At 40.1% G+C, this 20,443-nt stretch overlaps 2 protein-coding genes across 2 annotated transcripts in view; both read right to left on the bottom strand.

Moving 5' to 3' along the window:
• The window catches only part of Glipr1 (GLI pathogenesis related 1), a 48,422-nt gene extending 35,377 nt beyond the window's left edge, over positions 1–13,045 (bottom strand). Inside the window, exon 1 of the mRNA XM_004623883.2 lies at positions 13,031–13,045. Within this exon, the coding sequence (XP_004623940.1) occupies positions 13,031–13,045 (15 nt within the window). The remainder of the gene's footprint in view (positions 1–13,030) is intronic.
• A 1,931-nt stretch (positions 13,046–14,976) lies between these two features.
• The window catches only part of Glipr1l2 (GLIPR1 like 2), a gene marked incomplete at its 3' end in the record, with an annotated part of 47,573 nt that continues 42,106 nt past the window's right edge, over positions 14,977–20,443 (bottom strand). The window contains exons 5-6 of the mRNA XM_004623882.1: positions 15,401–15,427; positions 14,977–15,317 (exon numbers count right to left, since the gene is read on the bottom strand). Of these exons, the coding sequence (XP_004623939.1) occupies positions 14,977–15,317; positions 15,401–15,427 (368 nt within the window). The remainder of the gene's footprint in view (positions 15,318–15,400; positions 15,428–20,443) is intronic.

Raw genomic sequence — 20,443 nt, 5'->3', positions numbered from 1 at the left:
AAAAAAAAAAAAAAAAAAAGACACTGTACATTTTTAAAAACAAATCTTACACAGCCTTACATTTCATTTTTTTTTTTATTCAAAAGGAGTGAGTTTTGTACAGGGGGTTAAATGCTTTAAGACAAAAAAACTACGCTAGAACCAACTTATTCATCATCATCCTCTTCATCCTCCTCATCCTCTTCACTTCTTCTTCCTCTTCATCCTCATCTTTCTCATCCCCTTCCTCTTCCTTCTTTTTCTTGCTTTTTTCAGCCTTCATGACTCCATTTTTCGCTGCATCAGGTTTTCCTTTAGCCTGGTAGGCAGCGATGTCCTTTTCATACTTTTCCTTCAGCTTAACAGCCTTCTTGTATGGCTGCTTGTCATCTGCTGCAGTATTATTCCACATTTCTCCAGGTGTCTTTGCGACATCACCAATGGAGAGGCCAGGATATTCTCCTTTGATTTTTGGGTGATACTCAGAACAGAACAAGAAAAAGACCAAAGGAGGCCTCTTGGGTACATTAGGATCCTTGAATTTCTTTTTTGTTTTTCCCTTGGCAGGAATGTAAGTTTTCGTTTCTCTTTTATAACGAGCCTTATATACTTTTAAACACTTTTGCCATGTTTTCAAATTTTCCTTTCTCTTTAGCAGATGTGGTCTTCCACCTCTCTGAGAACTTTTTAGAAAACTCTGTGAAGTTAATGGAAGCATCTGGGTGCTTCTTCTTGTGCTCCTCTTGGCAAGTTTGCACAAAGAACACATATGATGACATCTTGCCTCTTGGCTTCTTTGGCTCTCCTTTGCCCACGTTTACTTGTTTTCCTCAGCAAGGTGCAGAGTCGCTCAGTGCCTAGCTGGCTCTCACTTGCCCTGGTACTGTCTCTATGGAGCTCAGTGTACTGCAGTGGCTGTGGGAGCAGGAGCCAGATGCAGCCTCCTACTTGATCAATTTTAATAAAAATGAATTACCACTCTTCTTGCCTCAATGTAGGTAGGCTCAACAAGGATTCCTTGCAATTTTTGATTACAAGAAGCATTAAAATCTTAGGCCAAAGCAGTAGATGTTTGCCCAGCATGCTCAGGTTTTAGGTTTTATCCCTAGCAATACACACATGCACACACACAGCACTGGGTGGCACTGAGCAGATATGAAGTCAATATCCTAAACTGAAAAACTGCATTAAGAAATGTCAATTTTCACTATATAAGCTATAGATTAAATACAATACCAATGACAACAATCCTAATATTAGTAGGAAGATTTCTGGCTTATGGTTTCTAATGTAAGGAGCTTACAAGTCAGTACTGTCTCCTAACAAGTACAAAAGCTGAGCAAAATGAAAAATCTGCAGCTGTTTTTGTATCTGCAAAAGAACTAAGGGCACAGGGTAAGCTGCACCCTAAATAAACACCTCACCACTTGCCAAGCAGAGGCCAGAACAGACACTGCCGAGGACTTGGCAGGTGGGTAACCTGAAGGTCCTTGGTGAATTGCTGGAAGCTCATGTAGAATCTGGGAGTTTAGACCTCGAGGGTGAAACCAGTCAGGGGCAGTACTTCTGTGTTTCTGAGCTTCACCTCTGGGAGCTCTACAAGGCAGGCCTACATAGTCAATATTTGAGGAAAATCCTCTTGTGCTTTTTGGTGGGGAGAGAAGCACAGCAACTACTTTGAAATGCTCTAGAGCACTCTAAATTTAACAAGGACAAACCTCAGCAGAAACTTCGCTAACAAAGCCTGAACTCCTGCAGTTTTATCCAAGCCCTGCTGACAGGAGAGAAGGAAAACACCCAATTGCAGCCAACTCTAGCCACCTGTCTTACATAAAGTAGGAGGAACTGAGAAGCTGTTGTCACATTCACAGAGGAGAGACAGACTCACTAAAAGATTAAGACTTAATGTGGGGCTGTACAAGTCCTCCTCAGCACTTCTACTCTGCACTGTTCTATAAAATACCAAGGGGGCCAGGGAGATGGCTCAGTAGGATAAGCGCTTGACTGGCAAACGCAAGGATCTGAGTTCAATCCCCGGTTCTGCCAAAAAAAAAATAAAATAAAATAAAAAAGTACTGAATAAAGTGGTCTTTTTCTTCCACCACTTGTGTTTTTCTTTTTTGAATATATTTTTTAATTTTTATTTTTTAAAAGCACTTATCTTTTTTTTTTTTTTCAGAGCCAGGGATTGAACTCAGGCCCTTGTTTTTTTTGTGTGTGTGGATTTTTTTTCCATAATTTTATTGAGAAACAAGTAGCAATGAGACAGTTTCAAATCAAACCACTAGGACAGTTTCAATAATTAACACATTGCATACATTCTTCCTAGTGGTTAACTGCTGTACAAGATGCGGACTTGATATCCTATTTACAAACACCATTAGAACAAATCCCTCTATTCATTAAGAGAATGTAACTATATATCTATCCTAACCACTTTGAATACACAGATACAAAATGGACATTCATCTGTATTCCCCCTTTTTTTGTTAAGTTCCATCATTTAAATATTATAGGTGTGTAAACTCAGCAAAATATTTTAAAAGAGTTCAGTAGTCCATAATAGTATTGGGTCTTCCGTTTGACTGGCAATGTCAGAAATTGTTGACCTGAGTCCCCTACAGCTCAACATAACACCACAACTTTACTTCTTATACTTCATTTTTATACTTTTCTGCTGGATGGTTAAGACCAAGGTAAAGCAGGATCTATGCAATGAGAGTTGTAGCTTTTGGGTCTGATAAGGTCAGTGAAATTCCCTCAGGATTTATCCTGAAATCCTGTACCTCAGTAGATCCTTTGTCAGTGTCAGCCATGTGGATGAGTCACGGCCATTGCTTGGCCAATGTGCTCTCTGTGAAAGCCTGAGAGAATATTTTCTCTCCATGTGACTCTCCTTAGGCACACTCTACATCATCGATCACTTTCCTCTTTGGCTGCATAATCTCCTTGATCAGAAAATTTGGGACACTGCCAAGTTACATGACATTACAGTACAAGTTCTCATATGTCCTGGAATTCAGGCCCTTGTACTTGCCAAGGAAGTGCTTATTCTACTGAGCCATTCTCCTGGCCTGCACCTATCTTTTTTCATCTGCATCTTTTCTTGACCTGTTGGCATCCCAGGTCAGAGAAGATAACCTGAAGGAATACTTAAAATAGTGAGGAAGCACATATGGTATTATTGCAGGCAGTCTGAGTTAGATAGAAAATTGTAGGCAGTCAGACAGGGTCAAGCCCTCTAAGGAAATAACAACAGCCAGGTGCTTTACAACTGTGGGAAGGTTGGAGGCCCCTGCTATAAATCAAACCTAAAGACTGGCATCCGGGATTGATCATTACTCAGGAAGAATCATTGTTTGAAGGCCTCCCAATAAGGTCCTGTTTTACATTCATGCCTGCTTGCTACGTGACTTGCTACTCCATTTGGTCCTGGGCCTAATCAATTTTACTTGAGCAAACAGTGCTTGTAATCCTATTTGTTGAGGATAGTTTAGTCCCACCCTGCATCTGCCTAAGTGAAACCCCTTTGTCTCTACCTCAGCCCCACATGGTTTTGCCCTATAAAGGTAACCTGGAAGAGGCAGCTTCCTGAGCAACCCGCTCAGGTCCCTCTTCTGTCCCTCTCTGACAGAAGCTTTCCTTTCCAGTGAAGTTTTGCCCTCAACCTCCATTTGTTCCTAAAATTCATTCTTCAGTTTTAGAGAACACGAACTCATCCAGGCCAGGTTGGGAATTTCACGTCCCTATATCAGTATGACCGAACTCTTTTCTCTGCTTGTTGGCAGCCTACATTTAAAACATTTAATACATATGTTGCCTGTGGAACTGCATCATACACACACACACATACATACACACACACACACACACACACACACACACACAGAAATGTTGTAGGCAAAAAGTTAGATAAAATATCATAGGCAGTCAAATAGGCTGCTCCCTCAAAGGAGTCAGTATGTAAGAGAGAGATACCTTGTGTCTTACTTACTTTTTTGCTCATTGCTGGACAAATACCTGACACTCAAAATGAAGGAAGGAAATGTTTATTTAGCTCACAGTCACTGAAGGGTTCAGTCCATATTCTACTGGCTCCAAGGCAAATGGCAGTAGTTTATGTGGCAGAAAACAATGAAGAGCAGAGGAGGAGCAGCAGCTGCAGAATCCACCAAGGCTCTCCCTTCGATCGTAGCTCCTTCAAAGTGGTGGGAAGATCAAGCTTCTTCAAAGACAGACTTCTCCGCAGAAGTGGGGCAGGGCCCAGGAAACTTTCCTCAATTCCTTTATATATACTTTTTGTGCTGAGTCACTCTGGGGCAGCCCACGGCTCTAGGGTTGAACCAATTGCACCCCAGTGCTAGCCCAATAGTGCCCCAGGTTGGACTCTGCCCACCTGCAGTGCTGGGCCCCCATGCTGTGAACTGCTGGAGCTGATTCAGCCAAGTTGACACAATATATCAACTAAAACAATCCACCCTTTGTCAACTTGGCAACTAGACGTATACTTTTTAAAGTCAATTTCCAGGTACATGGACATGCTTAAACATTTCACAACTTGAACACTGTATAACTTTAGAACCACCATGTTACCCCTGGCCCTCCAAAGACTTAGGTACATCCGTTTATGCAAAAGACATCTCTAAGAGTTGCCAAAGTCCTAACAGTTTCAGCAACATTGAAAAGTCTAAATCCTAAGTTTCCAAGATCTAAGGCAAACTCTTAGCTGTGAGCCCCTCTACAAATGAAAATTTAAACACTTCCAATATTTTAAAGGCACAAACAAGATAAGCATTGCCATTCCAAAGGTATACACAGCAGGATACAAACAATTGGGACCAAAACAAGGCCAAAGTCCAGAAGGACAAAAGTTAAGTCCTGTTGTTCCCTGTGGACTGTCCAAAACACCCTGTAATGAGTCGTGTGCTTCAAAATCCTTAGGTGGCTGCACCCCTATGGCACTCCTGTGGGTAGCTCCTACGGCTTTTCTCTCAGGCCTCCTTTGTTCACTTTTTGCAGTTTTCCTTAGACCATCCACATTCCTGGCTTTGTCAGACTTCTGAGGTTTCCACTCAATAGGCTTCTCTCTCACAGCTTCACACACTGCCCTCTCAAGGGCACACTGCCTCGCCTCCCAGGCCTTCTTCTGAAATTGAGGTGGAAGCCTTGTGAACCTCTGAACTCCTACATTCTGAATGAGCCTAAAACCAAAGCCATGTGGGTGTTGCCAAGGGCTGCTGCCAGCTGGAGCAGTAGCCAGGCTTCCTTCTCTCTTGGCTGTAGGTCTTGAGTGCCTGGATTACTGAGCACTCTGACCCTGATTCTGAGGAATAATTTCTCCATGCTGGCACCATTCTGGAACCTGGTGTGGCTGCTGTGGCCATTCTGGAACAGGGGGCTATGTTGCTTTCCCCTCAAGGCAAAGTCCCTGACCTTTGCAATTCTGAGGCTGCAAAAGGTGGAGACCTGCCGCCTCGTGTGATGCCCTCAGGCCATCCTGTCCATTTTCTTATTTCTTCTTGGCAATGGAGATCCTCTCAGTTCTATCTTTGCAGTCCACAGCTTTCCTGGTGCTTCCATTCTGGCTAAACTCACATTTTAAATCATCCTTTTCATCTCTTTGCTCTTCATTCTTAACATAAATCTGGCTAAAAGCTCCCAAAAACAATCATGCCACTGCCCCAATATTTGGCTGCTTTGAAATTTCCTTTTCAAGATTAACTAGTCCACTGTGCTTAATTTTAGTCTCAGGCAAAGTCTCTGGACAGGAGCAAAATGCAGACAAACCTTATGCCAAGCCATAACACAAATCATCCACAGTCCAACAACCAATGCTTTCCCTCTTCCCAGCAGAAACCTCCTCAGCCTGGTCCTTACAGCCAGGCTTCCTATCAGCATTCTGGTCTGAGTTCTGACCAGAAGCTCCCAAACAGAAAGGCCAAAGCTGTTTCAGTGCGTTTGTAGGTGACATCTCTGGACCTTTCCTATTTCTTCCCATAAACCATTCCAAAAAGTTTGTAATCCACATTGTCAGGCATAGCCACAGCAATGACCCCACTCTGGCGGTACCAAATTCTGTCTCAGTTACTTTTTACTTGTTGCTGGGACATATACCCGACACTCAAAATGAAGGAAGGAATGGTTTATTTAGCTCACAGTAACTGGAGGTTTCAATCCGTATTCAGCTGGCTCCAAGGCAGAGTGGCACATGGCAGAGAACCACCTTTCAGGGTGGTGGCAAAGAGCAAGAGCAAAAGGAGTAGCAGCAGTTCAAGCAGCTAACTTCTCTTTCCTCCTTACATTGAAATGCAAATTACCTGCCCCAGTACACCTGCAGCATCCACACCCACAATAATCAATCACAAAGTCCAAAAGCTGCCCCAAGACTGCATGAGGCTTTGGGGGAACAACTATATACAAACCATAACACCTTGCAACTGTGGGGGAATCAATACCTCCCTGAGGGGCAGACCTCAAGACAAAAGAGAAAATAAATGCATCCACATACTTCCTAAGGATAAAAATCAGGTATTGATATTCTGAATAGGTATCACAAGCTTGAGAAAGCCAGTAAGAGCCACTAACCCAAGCCCCTACAGGAACAGCCCCAGTTCTGTATTTATGCCTTCTTGCTGCATGACTTGCTTCTTCATTTGATCCAGATTTAATCCACTTTACCTGAGCAATAACGCTTGTGATCTTATTGGTTAACCATAGTTTCATCTCCCCTCATGCTTGCCTCACAGATTCCCTCATTTCCCACCTTGGATCCACCTCATATCATGAATTTGCTCTATAAAAATCCCTTGAAGGGCCAGAGAGATAGCTCCGTGAAATAAGCACTTCCCTGGCAAGCATGAGGTCCTGAGTTCAATCCCCGCTTCCACAAAAAAAAAAAAAAAAGAATCCCTAGAAAAGGCCAACCCACGAGGACCCCTTCTGTCTCTCTTGGATGGGAGCTTTCTTTCCCCCAGTAAATACATTCTGCTGTTAACCTCCATTGTTCCTAAGATTTATTCTTTAACTTCAGAGAGTGCAAACTCATCCCAGATATCTAGAAGATTGGGAATTTCCTTCTTCTACATCAGAAGCACACACCCTCAGACCTGCCTTGGTATTAAAAGAAAGGGCTGATGCATCCTACCAACTCTGTGGGTGAAACTGTAGCCATTACATGTGTATAAAAGACCACAGATTGCTGAAATCGTAATCAAAGTAGCATTAAGTCCAGAATCCAAATGATTTTATGACTTGCTCACTGTGTCCTACTGACACATTTTGTAAATAAGCTGAATCGTTACATGAACAAATGACTACTTATCTGTTTCTCTCATCAACAGATAGTGTCAGCCACTGTATATAACTGTGACCATTTTGCCAATTAGAAATGTTCTGTTACCTGGTGTTCTCTCAGATACAAAATTCTATCAATGAATTATTGTTGTCCATAAACCAAGCTCCATTTTTTTTCCTTTCCTGATTACAGAGATTTGTATAGCCACCACAAGCCTGAAAGGTTAAATCACCTTATGCGGGGGGGCACTGTTGGCTCCAGGAAAATGGCTTTCTGGTTTACAGGTTCTATGATTTCAGAATCAGTACTTGCCTTTATGAGAGGTGCATGTGCATCCCTTACAGCTGTCCTTTCCAAAGGACTTACTTCAAGGAGTGTGAGTAGGTGACAGTCCCCAGGTGCAGCACCTCAGGAATCTGCTGCAGCACTGCAGGCACGGCCACGCTTCCAGGGGGTTCCATCCAACAGGAGGGCTGTACTAAGCTGTTTTGGGCTGACACACTCTGAACATGAACGATCTCTGTGAAGGACCATGTGCTACAGCTCCCCCTTCTGTGAGCGCGCTGCGATTTCTTCACAGCTGCTTTGTAACCTGAGACTAGAGATGCTTTGTAATCAGGAGTGTTTATTACCTACTCTGGGCTTCCTCTATCCCTTATCATTGGTGTGTGTGTGTGTGTGTGTGTGTGTGTGTGTGTGCGCGCGCGCATAAAACTTTACTTAGGGACCACTGCAATTTGAATTTCATGTAATTTTCACGTACAACTGTGGTGGCTGATGCACTGTCAACTTGAGATGTCATAGCATGGCTGGATCCTCTTGGCCATTCCATGCCCTGGGGTGTGGGGCCCGTCCTAGGGCAGGGAGGGACCACCCTAGAGAGGCTCAGCGCAGAAAGGGTACATACAGGGGTTGAGGAAGGCTTCTGTGTGCCCCACTTCCTTGGAGGAGCTCCCATCTTCACTGCACCTCTGTGTCTGTGCAGCATGCAGATTCAGGGCAGCTCCCACCTTCGGAGTGGAGCTCCGGTCTTCACGTTCAGTGTGCAAGGAAGGGAGAGAGGCTTGGCAGATGCTGCAACGGCTGCTCCTTCCTCATGAACTGCTGCCTTCTGCCCTGGAGCGAGCCAAGTATGGACTGAAGCCCCCACTGTGAGCTAAACAAACCTTTCCTTCTTTCATTTTGAGTGTCAGATATTTGTCTGAGCAATGAGGAAAAAGTAACTGAGACAATAACAAAATATATTTTTTATTTTCTTATAAAACTTACCTATTTTAGGGGGCTGGAGAAATGGCTCAGTAGATAGTGCTTCCCTGGCAAGCGCAAGGGTCTGAGTTCAATCCCTGGTTCCACCAAAAAACCAAACCAAACAAAACAACAACAAAAAATACTTACCTATTTTAGGACATATTTACATTTAATGAAAAACTACATAAACACTATTAAATTTCCATACAACTCATATCTATTTTCCCTTGTTACTAATGTCTAGATTGATATTTTTCACAATTAGTGTATGAATACCGGTATGATGAAATAAAGCTCCTACTTTATTCACATTTTTTTAGTTTTTACCTAAAATTCTTGTCTGTTCCAGGATCCTATTAAGGATATAAGTTCAGCAATTGCAGAAGCACTTAGATTCCTATTGGTGATGTTCTCTCAGACTTTGTTTTTGATGTTCTTGACAGCTTTGAATACTGCTTAATATTTTGTTAAATCCCCTAGAAGTTTGTTTGATGATTTTTTCCTGGTTAGACTGGGATTATATATTCTTGGGAAGAACATCACAGAGGTAAAGTGCTGTTTTTATCGTAACAGATCAAGAATGCTTATGTACCTGACATACTACTGTGGGTATTGACATTTATCACCTGGCTGGTGTAGTGTCTGTCAGTTTTCTCCACTGTAAAGTTATTCTCTCCCGTTTCCCATACTGTGCTCTTTGATGCCTCAGTTTTTATTGGCATCAACCAATAAAACTCTGGCACTCATAACTTAGCTTTGACATTGCCTTGAGGAGGATCTGAAATGGCAGTTAGTTTTAGTAGTGGTAGAGAAAAAAGAAGAAACCATTATTGCTTTCTCAGTTACTGGACTGGAACCAGTTTTCAGTCCCACTGACCAAAGAGGTGCCTGTGTCCCCACTAGTATATACTCATAAGTACATACTTTAAGGGTTTGCCTATTCCTTTTCCAGAGGGATTTATGATGTTTACTTGAATGAAAAGATATTTAAAACAGAAATGTCCCCATAGTTTGAAGGCTACTGAGTACAGGATCTAAGTTGACATTAATATGTAGAAAACCAAAATATCATCATAGGCCTCTATTAGAGTTGGTCACCTGCAGTCATATAAAAGGATACTAGTCAAAGACTAGCTTGCTGTCAATCTACTTGTTCTGCTGGCATGCTAAATGGCCATGAATGTATTCTTGTGGTGAAGATGCTTGCAGGGTGACTTCCACACTGGGTCCTTGGCTGCTGTAGAGGAGGACCAACTGCAAGCCTCAGATACTACTGACCTAAAGTAGAAAATTAAAACCAATATTTAGTTTACCCTGGAGATTAATGGACTCCGCGGGTTCCTGCAGAAACCAGATAGAACCTGGACAATGCCTGTAGATTCTAACAATATCAAAAAAGAAAAATCATAGTTTCCATGCTAGATAATATACTATTGCTTACACAAATTAATAAGGCTTCAGATCTCCCCCCCCCAAATTGGTCAAGAGGGTTTTAACATATATAAGGGATATACTTTCTGCCTAAAACTGTGTTAACCATCTTACCTTTTGTCAAAATATATTGAGAAGACTTATGCACTGTCTGGAATTCTGTACAACTTCATGTTTATCTTTTACATCAATGAGTCATGCTGGCCTGCCAAGAGGAACAAGTTGTGGCTAATATGCTAGGGTAGTAAGATGTATGTACTCCAAAATAACTTATAACTTTAATAAGAATTTTAGGTAGAGGGCCAGTGAGATAACTCAGAGGACTAAGCACCTGCTTAGGTAAGTACAGGGACCAAGGTTCAATCCCAGCACCACATGTGGCACTGGCCCCACTTCTGGGTTCACTGAGTCAGCAACCAAGTCTGAGCATGGTGGTGCAGGGCTGGGGAGGCTAAAAATAGGAGGATCACTACAAGTCTTAGCTATATAGTGAGACACTGTATCAAATACATTTTTTTTAAAAAAAGAATTTTAGGTAGAGATCTAGGATAAGTTGCCAAGACAGTTCAAAAATAAATGAAAGACTGCCACATTACCATACCCTACTGCAACAAAAGAGGTATAACATCTAATTGAATTGAAAAGGACCATAGGTCCAGAACTTACCAAGTAATAAATTTAGCAGAGGTCCATTAACAGAGGTCCAGCTCACTCCCTCATATAAATTTTCTGAGTGCCTGATGCACAGGCATAGAATGCTACAAAGGTAGTGCCCAGGCAGAGGTGGTGCTTCATAGTGAAGGAGTTATGTGGGAAAGCCTAACTATGGAATCCAATATATTAGAAATAATACCATGTTACACTGTTACACAGTATTAGAATAGTTTCTTAAAGGGAAAGCTAATACTCCAGTCTATAAGCAATATTTTGCAAGAACACGTCTACTAGGAAGCCTCTCTAAGAACAGGAGGCAAGGGTAGAAGGGAGTGGCCTAGTTATCATTACTCTTATTGACTCTCTGGGTGTTTTGTGCTGTGTAGCTCTGAAGTTCTCTTCCTCAAAACTGGTATATTATTGCCAGAAGATATAGCAAAGTCTTTTAAAACTGTATATGCACACACACACACACACACACACACACACACACACACCAGCAGTACTCTGTGGGGCAGGCCAGTCACCAATGCTGCTCTGTTACAACTCATATGAGACAGGTTAGTGATAATGGTTTTCTCTACTGACAAGAGTCTATCAAGTATACTTAAAAAGCAGAAGACCATACTTCTCAGATGTTACATATTTTTATTTATTTATTTATTTTGCTCTGAATGCCTTCAGGGCAGGTTTGGCTGGCTTGAGTTGTGGGGATCGAACCACAGCAACCTGGGCCTGACTGCTTTGCTGAAGCAGTCACTTACGGAACTGAGCTAAGGGGCAGCCCCCCCTTTTTTTTTGGCAGAACCAGGGATTGAACTCAGGCCCTTGTGCTTGCCAGGGAAGTGCTTATTCCACTGAGCCATCTCCCCAACCCTGTTACATATTTTTAGATATTCTATTTCATGCTGATTAAGATTACCTTTTCTCTGACTGAAGCAGTATTCCCAATCTGTTAATGGGCATGTAATTTTGACAGTCACCTCTTTCAGGACAATGATGAGCTCCATTTTTTTTGGTGGTGGGGAAGGTCTATAGTCTCTGGGTAGAGACTTCTATAGAAGTCTCACTACTAGATTGGACTCATAATGATCTGCCTGTTTACAGTCTTTCAAGAGCTGGGATTTCAGGTGTGTGCTACCATGCCCACTCTCAATTGCCATCTCAGTGCACCCCGGGGGCAGGGCCAGCACAGCAGACCTGGGAATTGAACCCCCGGCCCCTGTACCTGCTTGCTGGCACTTTAATTCGCTGAGCAATCTGGCTGGCCCTAATGCTGAGCTTGTGCCATGGATGGAAAGGAAAAGATACTATTCAGTGACTCCCAGCAAATAAACAAGGTTTCCCAGCAACATTGTGTTGAATTATATAGAAAAGGTTCGTGGTTGCCCTGAAAGAATGTGGTTTCTACTTCCATTAGAGTCACCATTCCTTGTCCAGCAGGCTCACTCCCCTGCTGTGTCTGGTTGCTTGTACTTTCTATCTCATAGTGTAGTAATCATCAAGCTCTACAGTTCATTGTTTGAGAATGTGAGGTCTCAGAAAACCCAGAAACCTTCTCTATTTAATTTTAAAGAATAACATTCTTGACCCATGCCTGTCTCAATGGAAGCCTGATAATAGCACTGGATGACTAGCATTGAGTCGATATTCACTGACATACTTCTTAAGGCCTTAGCTAAACCAAGGGCCAGCAAAAAGTCATCATGATATCACAGTATTATCTCCTTCCCATTAATTATCTCAGAGTCCCATTGCCATCACTCTGTACAAATACTATTCTGACAATGTGCATAGACTGATGAGTATACAGCACACAATCATTTGAGAATATTAAACAGTCTTTACAGATGTAAAGGACACAAAAAAAGTTTAGGGCATAGACAAATCAGCAGCATTATCTAGTACTGGGTAATGTAATCACAGGATTACACACATAATAGTACTAGACCTCACTAGCAAATGTATGCCTGCAAAACTGAAAGTATAATGAGGAAGGGACTAGAATTATCTCTTTTTCTAGCCTTGGTCATATCCTGCATATAAGTCTAGAACAGAGCCTTTAACTAGAGATTACTTCAATAACACCAGGAAAATCTCAGTGGTCAGAGTTTATAGTGCAGAGTAGACTACAAAGTACTTTAAGGAAAGAAATCCTCATCCATCACTCCAAACTAACCCAGGCCACTCTGAAGTACTTACTTGAACTCCATGTCATAGAAATAGAACAAAGATGCTCTCCCTGGACATCTCTGGCATTCATGCTAATAAGCTTATGCTTAGTGAATGGATCAACTGGTAACTTGTATAAAAAACAAATTTTAAAAACCTAAGCTTAATAAACACAATGGGTGTTGGGTTCTAGGAGAACTAGAAATCATGCCTGGGACACAGATTTAGGAAATAGAACTGAAGAGGACATACTGTTTCTTTAACCATGTCCGGATATGAAGGAATATATTCTGGAAAACAAAACAGTTTCTATGAGAGGATCTAAACCTAGGTTTTAGGGGGATAAACTTTCATTGCTTTTTCCTTTGTATTTCTTTTTACCCCATATAGTCTGCTAAATAGCTTCAAATCTTTACATAATAAAACTTTACATTGTCACCAGGTAGGACCTGCTCTGAATGTTTATTTGCATTCCTAAACTAAATACTGCAATGTGGCTCAGCTGTGCCAACCATCCCAGAACTACAGAGACAATCACAGTAATAAGTGACTGACTGCCCCAGGGTAACCACATAGGTATGGAAAAGGGAAGGGAGAAGGATGGGAAAGAGGACAGGAGAACAGTGTTCAGAAAAGTGACTTAAGGAAAAATATGCCATATCCAAAGCATATGTATTTTATACATTTTGAGGGTAGAAACAGGTCTACAGCAGAACTGTTCCAATTTGGCACTACTGACAATTCAGATTAGACAATTCTTTGTTGAGACATTCTGTGTTGGAGGATGTTTAGTGGCACTGCTGGCCTCTGCTGACCAGACAGCAGAAATACCTCCCTGCTCGTGACAATCAAAAGTGCTCCCAGCTATGGCCACAGGACCCGGGGATGGAGGGAGATTGCTGCCACTGAAAGTGCTGTTGGCCGAGGGCAATCATATTATTGCCTGACCAATATATTGAAGGTTAGCTATAGAAGATAAAAATTGAGAAATATACAGACACAGAATTGAGTTAAATGTGGAAATCAGCATAGTATCATAAAAAGTTTTAGTTATAGATGCATCCTATTACTCAGAAATTTTGTCCAAGGTTCACCGATTTTAGGACATCAAGTCAAGTTTCTCATTTTTAAAATGAAGACATTAACATCCCAAAGAGAATGAAATAATCATGAGAAAGCAGCTTGGAAGTGGTTTCTATGAAGCAGAATACAAACACACTACAGAAATTCACATCCAAAAAGACAGTGTTTTCGGGGGGTGGCTATTACTCTAATCTTGGCTCATTTTGGAATAGGATTTTAATAAATATTGATACAATGAAAGATAATAGACAAGTAGAGCGCGTATGTCATTTGATGTGTTTTGCAACATTAAGAACTTTACACAATTCCTTTATTAGTATTAACAGTGCTAGATAACTTACTTTATAAAATTGCTACCGTTTTTAAGCATCCTGAAAAACTACAGATAAATGAAGCATATATTTTACTTCATAATGTAAATTTGGAAGTAGCCACACTGCAGTGATACATAAATTTTTGCATTTATTATTCCTTGATGAAAACTATACCGAGTCTTTAATGAAATACTGAACATGGAGTAGAAATAATAAATGTATTTTCTAGCAGGTCATTCATTATCTTCTAACAGGATATACTTAAGCCATTCCAAAAACACATGTTATAAAGATAAATAAAGCTTACTATCACACGGAGAAAATCAGCACCACCAGTAACACCTCTGATGGTAATAAAAACGAACCAACCAATAGTCATTAAATGGGCCTAAGCATCCCATATAGACAATATTATCTAATAGTTGAGAAACTTGTTAACTCCTATGAAAAGTATTTAAAGCTCAGAGGTAGAAAGAGATTTAGAAGATTTACTCCTTTGTCAGGATACCACGGAGGCATTTTAAGATGATCAGGTGAGTCAAATCTTTTTTAGTGTTCATCTTGTCATATCTTTATCTGTTTGTAGTACCTCAGTATGTCTTAATATTTTCTATTTAACACATATTTTGTTTGCATTTAATTTTCAAATTTAAATTTGTTGAATTAATATAGGAAAGAATAAAAACACCGTATAATGGCTTGTGTATTTTTTATTGTTTGTAGCTTCTGTGTCACGCTCTTGACTCATGATGACACTTCTTCCTCCTCCACTTCCTCCTCTTCTTCCTCCTCTTCCTCTTCCTCTTCCTCTTCCTCTTCTTTTTCAGTTTCCTCTTCTTCTGTTTCCTCTTTCTTTTTCTCTTCTATTTTCTCTTCCTCTTTTCTCTCCTCTTTTTTTCTTTCTGATTTCTTTTCCTTCTGTACCTTTTCTTTCTCCTCCTTTTCTTTTTCGACTTCAGATTCTTCAGGAGTAAATACCATCTGTTTTTCCAAGAAGATATATGGAAAATGAGGCTGTACTATCAAAACAATCATGACACACATCAGAAAGCATACTAATCTCACTAATAAAACAAACATGCACAGCGGATCACACACAATTGGCCGGGGTACTTCCCAACGTGGATACCAAAATTGGTAATCTGTAAGTAAAGAAGCAATTGAAAGCTGGATTTCACATGAAAATGTTTAAATTGTTCAAGAAATAAAGGACAATAATACATACATATGGCTTGATCACGATCTGCATTACCTAGAAAGAAAGAGAAAGTCTATAAAGAATTACATAAAAGTTCTTCTTTCTGTATAGTAAAGCATTTCTCCAATAATAATGTCACTATCCTCCTCATTTTCAAGCATTATTCTCCCATTTTTTGTATCTTCCCCTCCAAAGGTCCCCCTCTCCAACTAGCCAATCATCAACTGCAAAATGCTCCTTTTTAGTAAAAGCCAGCCTGCTACCCTAGAAAGTGGAAATACAGGAGTGGGGTGATACGGATCCTAGTCTCAGTTCTGCGTCCACATCACTGTGTCACCTTGTGTAAGTCCCTTCACCTCTGCCATCTAATGATTGTTCCAGTTCTGACTATGTAGGATTTTCATGTCCGATTTTCATCTCTTATTCTCTCCCTAGATTGCTCCAAGTTAATTTTACAAATTAACTCATTTCCTCTTATTTTCAGAGGCTTTCCATTGCTCTTTATTTCTGAGATGACAAAGTTTTCCTTATCACCCAGTCTGCAGTGTTTTTAGCTACTTAGCTCAATGAAATCATAATACTTTTCAGGAACTAAATCGCCTTTCATCACTCATGGTGGCAGAGTAGGTCAGAAAACCCTTCCTAAATACCACGAGAAAAGAGTGGAAGGATAAAAGAGTTTGCACAAGTAGAAAACCCAGTGTCAACCTGGGCTTTACCAAGGGGAAAATTTAGAGCTTGTGCTTCAGGTACCTTGGTAATGAATTGACCTTCCAATGGATCTCTGAGGTTATTTTAGAATTTTGTACTTGGTCTTGCTTCACATATTATATAATCATTTCTAGATTATAGAAACTTTTTAAAAGGAATCTTTTACTATGGTTTGTATTTTTATCCTGTGTATTAATATCTGCTGGTCCTTTGTATAAGTAATAATATTTCTTTTCCCTTTCCTTCACTTCTCATTAAGTTTCATTGATCATATTCTTATGCTACTTGCATATCATTAAATATTTATATCCATTTATTTTTTTGGATTTATCAGTTTTTAAATAGTACCTCTGTCTCTAGTTATAAATGAATATATATTTTTTTCCAAATTTTTATTCATGGCATTATTTTTATATTGACAAAAATTATTTTATGCACATTTTTGTGGTGTTATCACCAGATTTGTTTAGTATATCTGCTAGGGTTCAGTGCTCACAAATATTTCTTTCAATGCAGTTTTTTAATTAATCCTTTAGTGAAGGTTGTCTTCTAAAGTGCATTGCGGAACTGCCTATGAGAACTGCAAATCGAAATTATTTAAGGCTCTCAAACAATTGCCCATTTGCTTATAATTGAATAACAGGCCTGGCTGGGCATAAATTGTTGGTTGAATTAAGGATGAATAGGCATCACTACACTGTTTCTTAGTGTTGACTGTTACAGGACAGAATCTGAAACAAGACTGATTTTTTTGCCCTTTATGTTGGATAGTCAATTGCTAACCTAGTATTAGGACCACACCAGTTTATACTTGATTTTGTATTGTAGAGATGAAGCCAGAAACAGCAGTTCTGTGACTCTTTATGTAGCTTCAGGTTAGAGTTGGCCTGTGATTAGCACACAAATGAAATTTGAGAGACACAAGAGGAGTAGAAACATAGCTCTCGAGAGGTGACTGTAAGACAAAGACTTGGATGAATATAACATTCACAATGGCTTTGCTTACCATAGAGAAGTACTGATTTGCAGCTACTTCCCTGCCTTTGGGGACAGCCTCCCGACCTTGGCTCCACTAATGCTTATAGAAGTCAAACAAAACTGCATTTCTTATATTAAGCACTTTATTGCCAGAACTCTGAGTGGCAGATTTTCTCATTCAACCAAGACTGTTAAGCTCTCTAGTAATTGGTTTTATATGATTGCTTACATGCTTAAAGGATTGCTTCTTTTTTACTGAAATTCACTAACTTACTATGCTATGTCTACCACATTAGCTATTCTTTATCACTTTTTCGTGGCATGTAGTATATACTTTCAATGTTACATTTAATGATCACATTCTGTGGTCAGGATTCAAGGTATAATTATTGCTCTGTTGTTTCAAGGTCTCACTGGGCTGGCATCAAGTGTTGATTCAACTGTTTGAATCAACTGTTTTGAGTCAAGTCAAGGCTTGACTGGAAACAGTTCTGCTTCCAAACTTACGTTGTGGAAGAATTCATCTCCCTATGGTTATAGGACTAAGAACTTGAGCTTTTGCAAGCTATTGACTGGAGATCAGCTTTAGTTCTAGTAGTGACCTACAGTTCTCTGACACATGGCTCTCTCCCTAGCCAGCTAACAACATGACTGCTTCTTCAGGGCCATCAGGAGAATGAGAGTTTGTTGCCAATATTAAGTCTTCTGTGACAGATTCACAGGAGTGATATTTCATCACCACTGGCATCTCACTTCATCTAGGATTGACATTGTGTATCCTGTGTTGTACTCTAATTGTGAGAATCAAGTCCCAGGTACCAATAACATTCAAAGAGAGGGCATTACATCATGAGCCAGATACCAGAAGTTGGGAATCATAAGTGGTCCCCTTTGAGGCTGTCTGCCACATTCTTTCTATTTTTAATTTAATTCATATGTATTTACAGTACATAATGATTATACTCATCATGTGGAGTTGGTACATGTACAACTTAACTGTAACACAGCTTAATTCTTTTCACTTCCCCTTCCCAATCATTCTCTGTCTGATCCCTCCCTTTAGTTTTCCACATTCAAAGTACTTGAAGGCTATTATGGGGGGACAAAAGCTGGATCAGTTTCTAGGTTAACTGAAAAAAATTTCTGGTTCATTGGCAATTTCTTTATGTCACAAGGTTGTGTGCCTGGGGTAGCTTTTAGTCATGATTTCTCCCTATAGAACAAAAATGAACAGTTATACTGCTGAGGTCAAATCAAAAGAGATTTGTTTGCTCAGGCCAAATGTCTTAATGAAAAGATATGATTTTTCTAAAAGTGATTTATCATCTGTGTATTGGTTTCCTAAGAAGGCTGTAACAAATTATGACAAACTAGATCTCTAAAAATTACAAAAAGTTTTCCTTCTGTGGTTCTGGATATCAGAAATCTGAAATCCAGGTGGCAGCTGGGTCATACACCTTTAAAAGCTTCTACAGCAAGATGATTCTCAATCTCTCCCCAGAAATCCTTGGCCTTCTTTTGGCTTCCATCCCTGACTCAGTCTTCATGAGGTCCTTTCCCTCTAGTCCTTTCATGTCGTTGATGATTCCATGTCTAATAAGGATCCAATCAGGGGATTCAGAGCTCACCTGTAATCTAGTATCACCTCATTTTATCTTGCTAATTAGTAGTAATTGCTTACTAGTTCCTAGATTAACTTTCCTTTTTTAAATTAATTTTATTGAGAAACAAATAGCAATGAGACAGTTTCAAAACAGGTTAGTAGGACAGTTACAATCATTAATACATTGTGTATTGTTGTCTTCGTAGTATTCATAGTACAAGATGCAGATGTGATATCCTGTCCAAACATTATTAGTACAAATCTTTCTTCTCACTGCATTAAGAAAAAGTAGCGGTATATCTTTCTTAACTATTTTATAATACAGATATAAAATGGTTTTGAATTCTTTAGTAATTTAATTTTGGAGGAGGGATATTATTCAATACATTACAAACTGCTTCTACTTCTCATTGTGGAAAACTTCGTGGGAGTTCTTCATTCTACTTATGCATTTTGTTTATGTTGAAAAAGGAATTGTTAGGTCTTTCTCTCAGAGTTGGCCACCTGTTTTGAAAATGTGCTCTATGAGCTTTGAGATTTTCAGTCATGGATCAATCCTCTGAATTTGACTGCTGCTGTAATTACTTGGTAGAAGAATGCCAATGATTACTGATTTCAGTGAAGATGTTGTTTATATTTATTTCTTGTTATCTTTGATTTTTTTTTTTCTGGAACAAGGGATTGAATTCAGACCCTTGTGCTTGCCAGGCAAGTGCTTATTCTACTGAGCATCTCCTCGGCCCCTATCTTTGTTGTTTTTAAGTGTTTACAAAGAGAAAGGGGTAGAGCCACATTTTCTATTTAAAAACTTATCTTCAAATTCTGGTTCCAGGTAATATGCAATAATTACACTGTAATTTTCTCTTCCACTAAATAAAACTAAGTCCTGGATAGGATGGGTAGGCAGCTGTCTGAGAACTGTAAAGAGTACGTATCTGTCGGCAGATCAAGAAAGAACCAGAGTTCAAAGCATGGTGAGTTCTTGATTTTTCTTTACTGTAGTAATGCCCGAACCTAGACTCAATATTGCCTAGAATCCAGGGAGCTTTCTAGTGTAGAAAAAGAAATTTAGGAGAGCCCTCTGGTTTTGATTCAAGGGGTAAGAAATAGAATTTGTAAGAAATGGAACTCTTAGTACTCTGATGGTAAAAAAAACTCGCCAAGGTAGTTACACTCCTTTTTGTTCATTCTTTCATGTCCCAGACCCCAGGTAATCTGGTGGCAGCGATTATGACCCCAAAAGGGGCCAGCATGGAACCAAAGAGCCAAAATTCTGAGGAGAGAATTCTTTCTTCACCTGTGGCTTCAAGAGGGCAGAGCCAAACTCTTCTTTTGTGTCTCTGTTCTTCTTCTGCTGGGGTTCTGAACATGGCTCAAACATGAAAACAGGTGAATCTGGTTAAATAAAATGGAATATCCAGCGAAGTGGGAGTAGCCAGGTGGACAGTAGAGAAATGAGAGCCTTGAATAGCACAGTAAGAGATTTAGAGACTCTGTGAGGCTGTTTTGGAACTTCTGCACATGCCTGGGCCTGTGAACTAGGTACAGATCTGACACTAATTAGCATGGCAAAGACCTTGAGAATAGAGCTGGTTGACAATGGCTTCCTTCTTGCCAGGACTGAGTGTAGTTTAGGCATAGAAATGAAAAACACTTCCAAGGCTTTGCAAACTAAACTTTGGGACATGACATACTGCTCAGAGGCACAGCACCTTCCTGGCCAGCGTAAGATTTGGAGTTCAATTCCTGGTACCAAGAAAGAAAAAGAAAAAAAAAAA

The sequence above is a fragment of the Octodon degus genome, unplaced genomic scaffold (genome assembly GCF_000260255.1).
Source record: "Octodon degus isolate 3935 unplaced genomic scaffold, OctDeg1.0 scaffold00004, whole genome shotgun sequence".
Classification (NCBI taxonomy): Eukaryota; Metazoa; Chordata; class Mammalia; order Rodentia; family Octodontidae; genus Octodon; species Octodon degus.
Note: the sequence above shows the minus strand (reverse complement) of the source record. Positions and strands in the feature narration are given on the sequence as shown.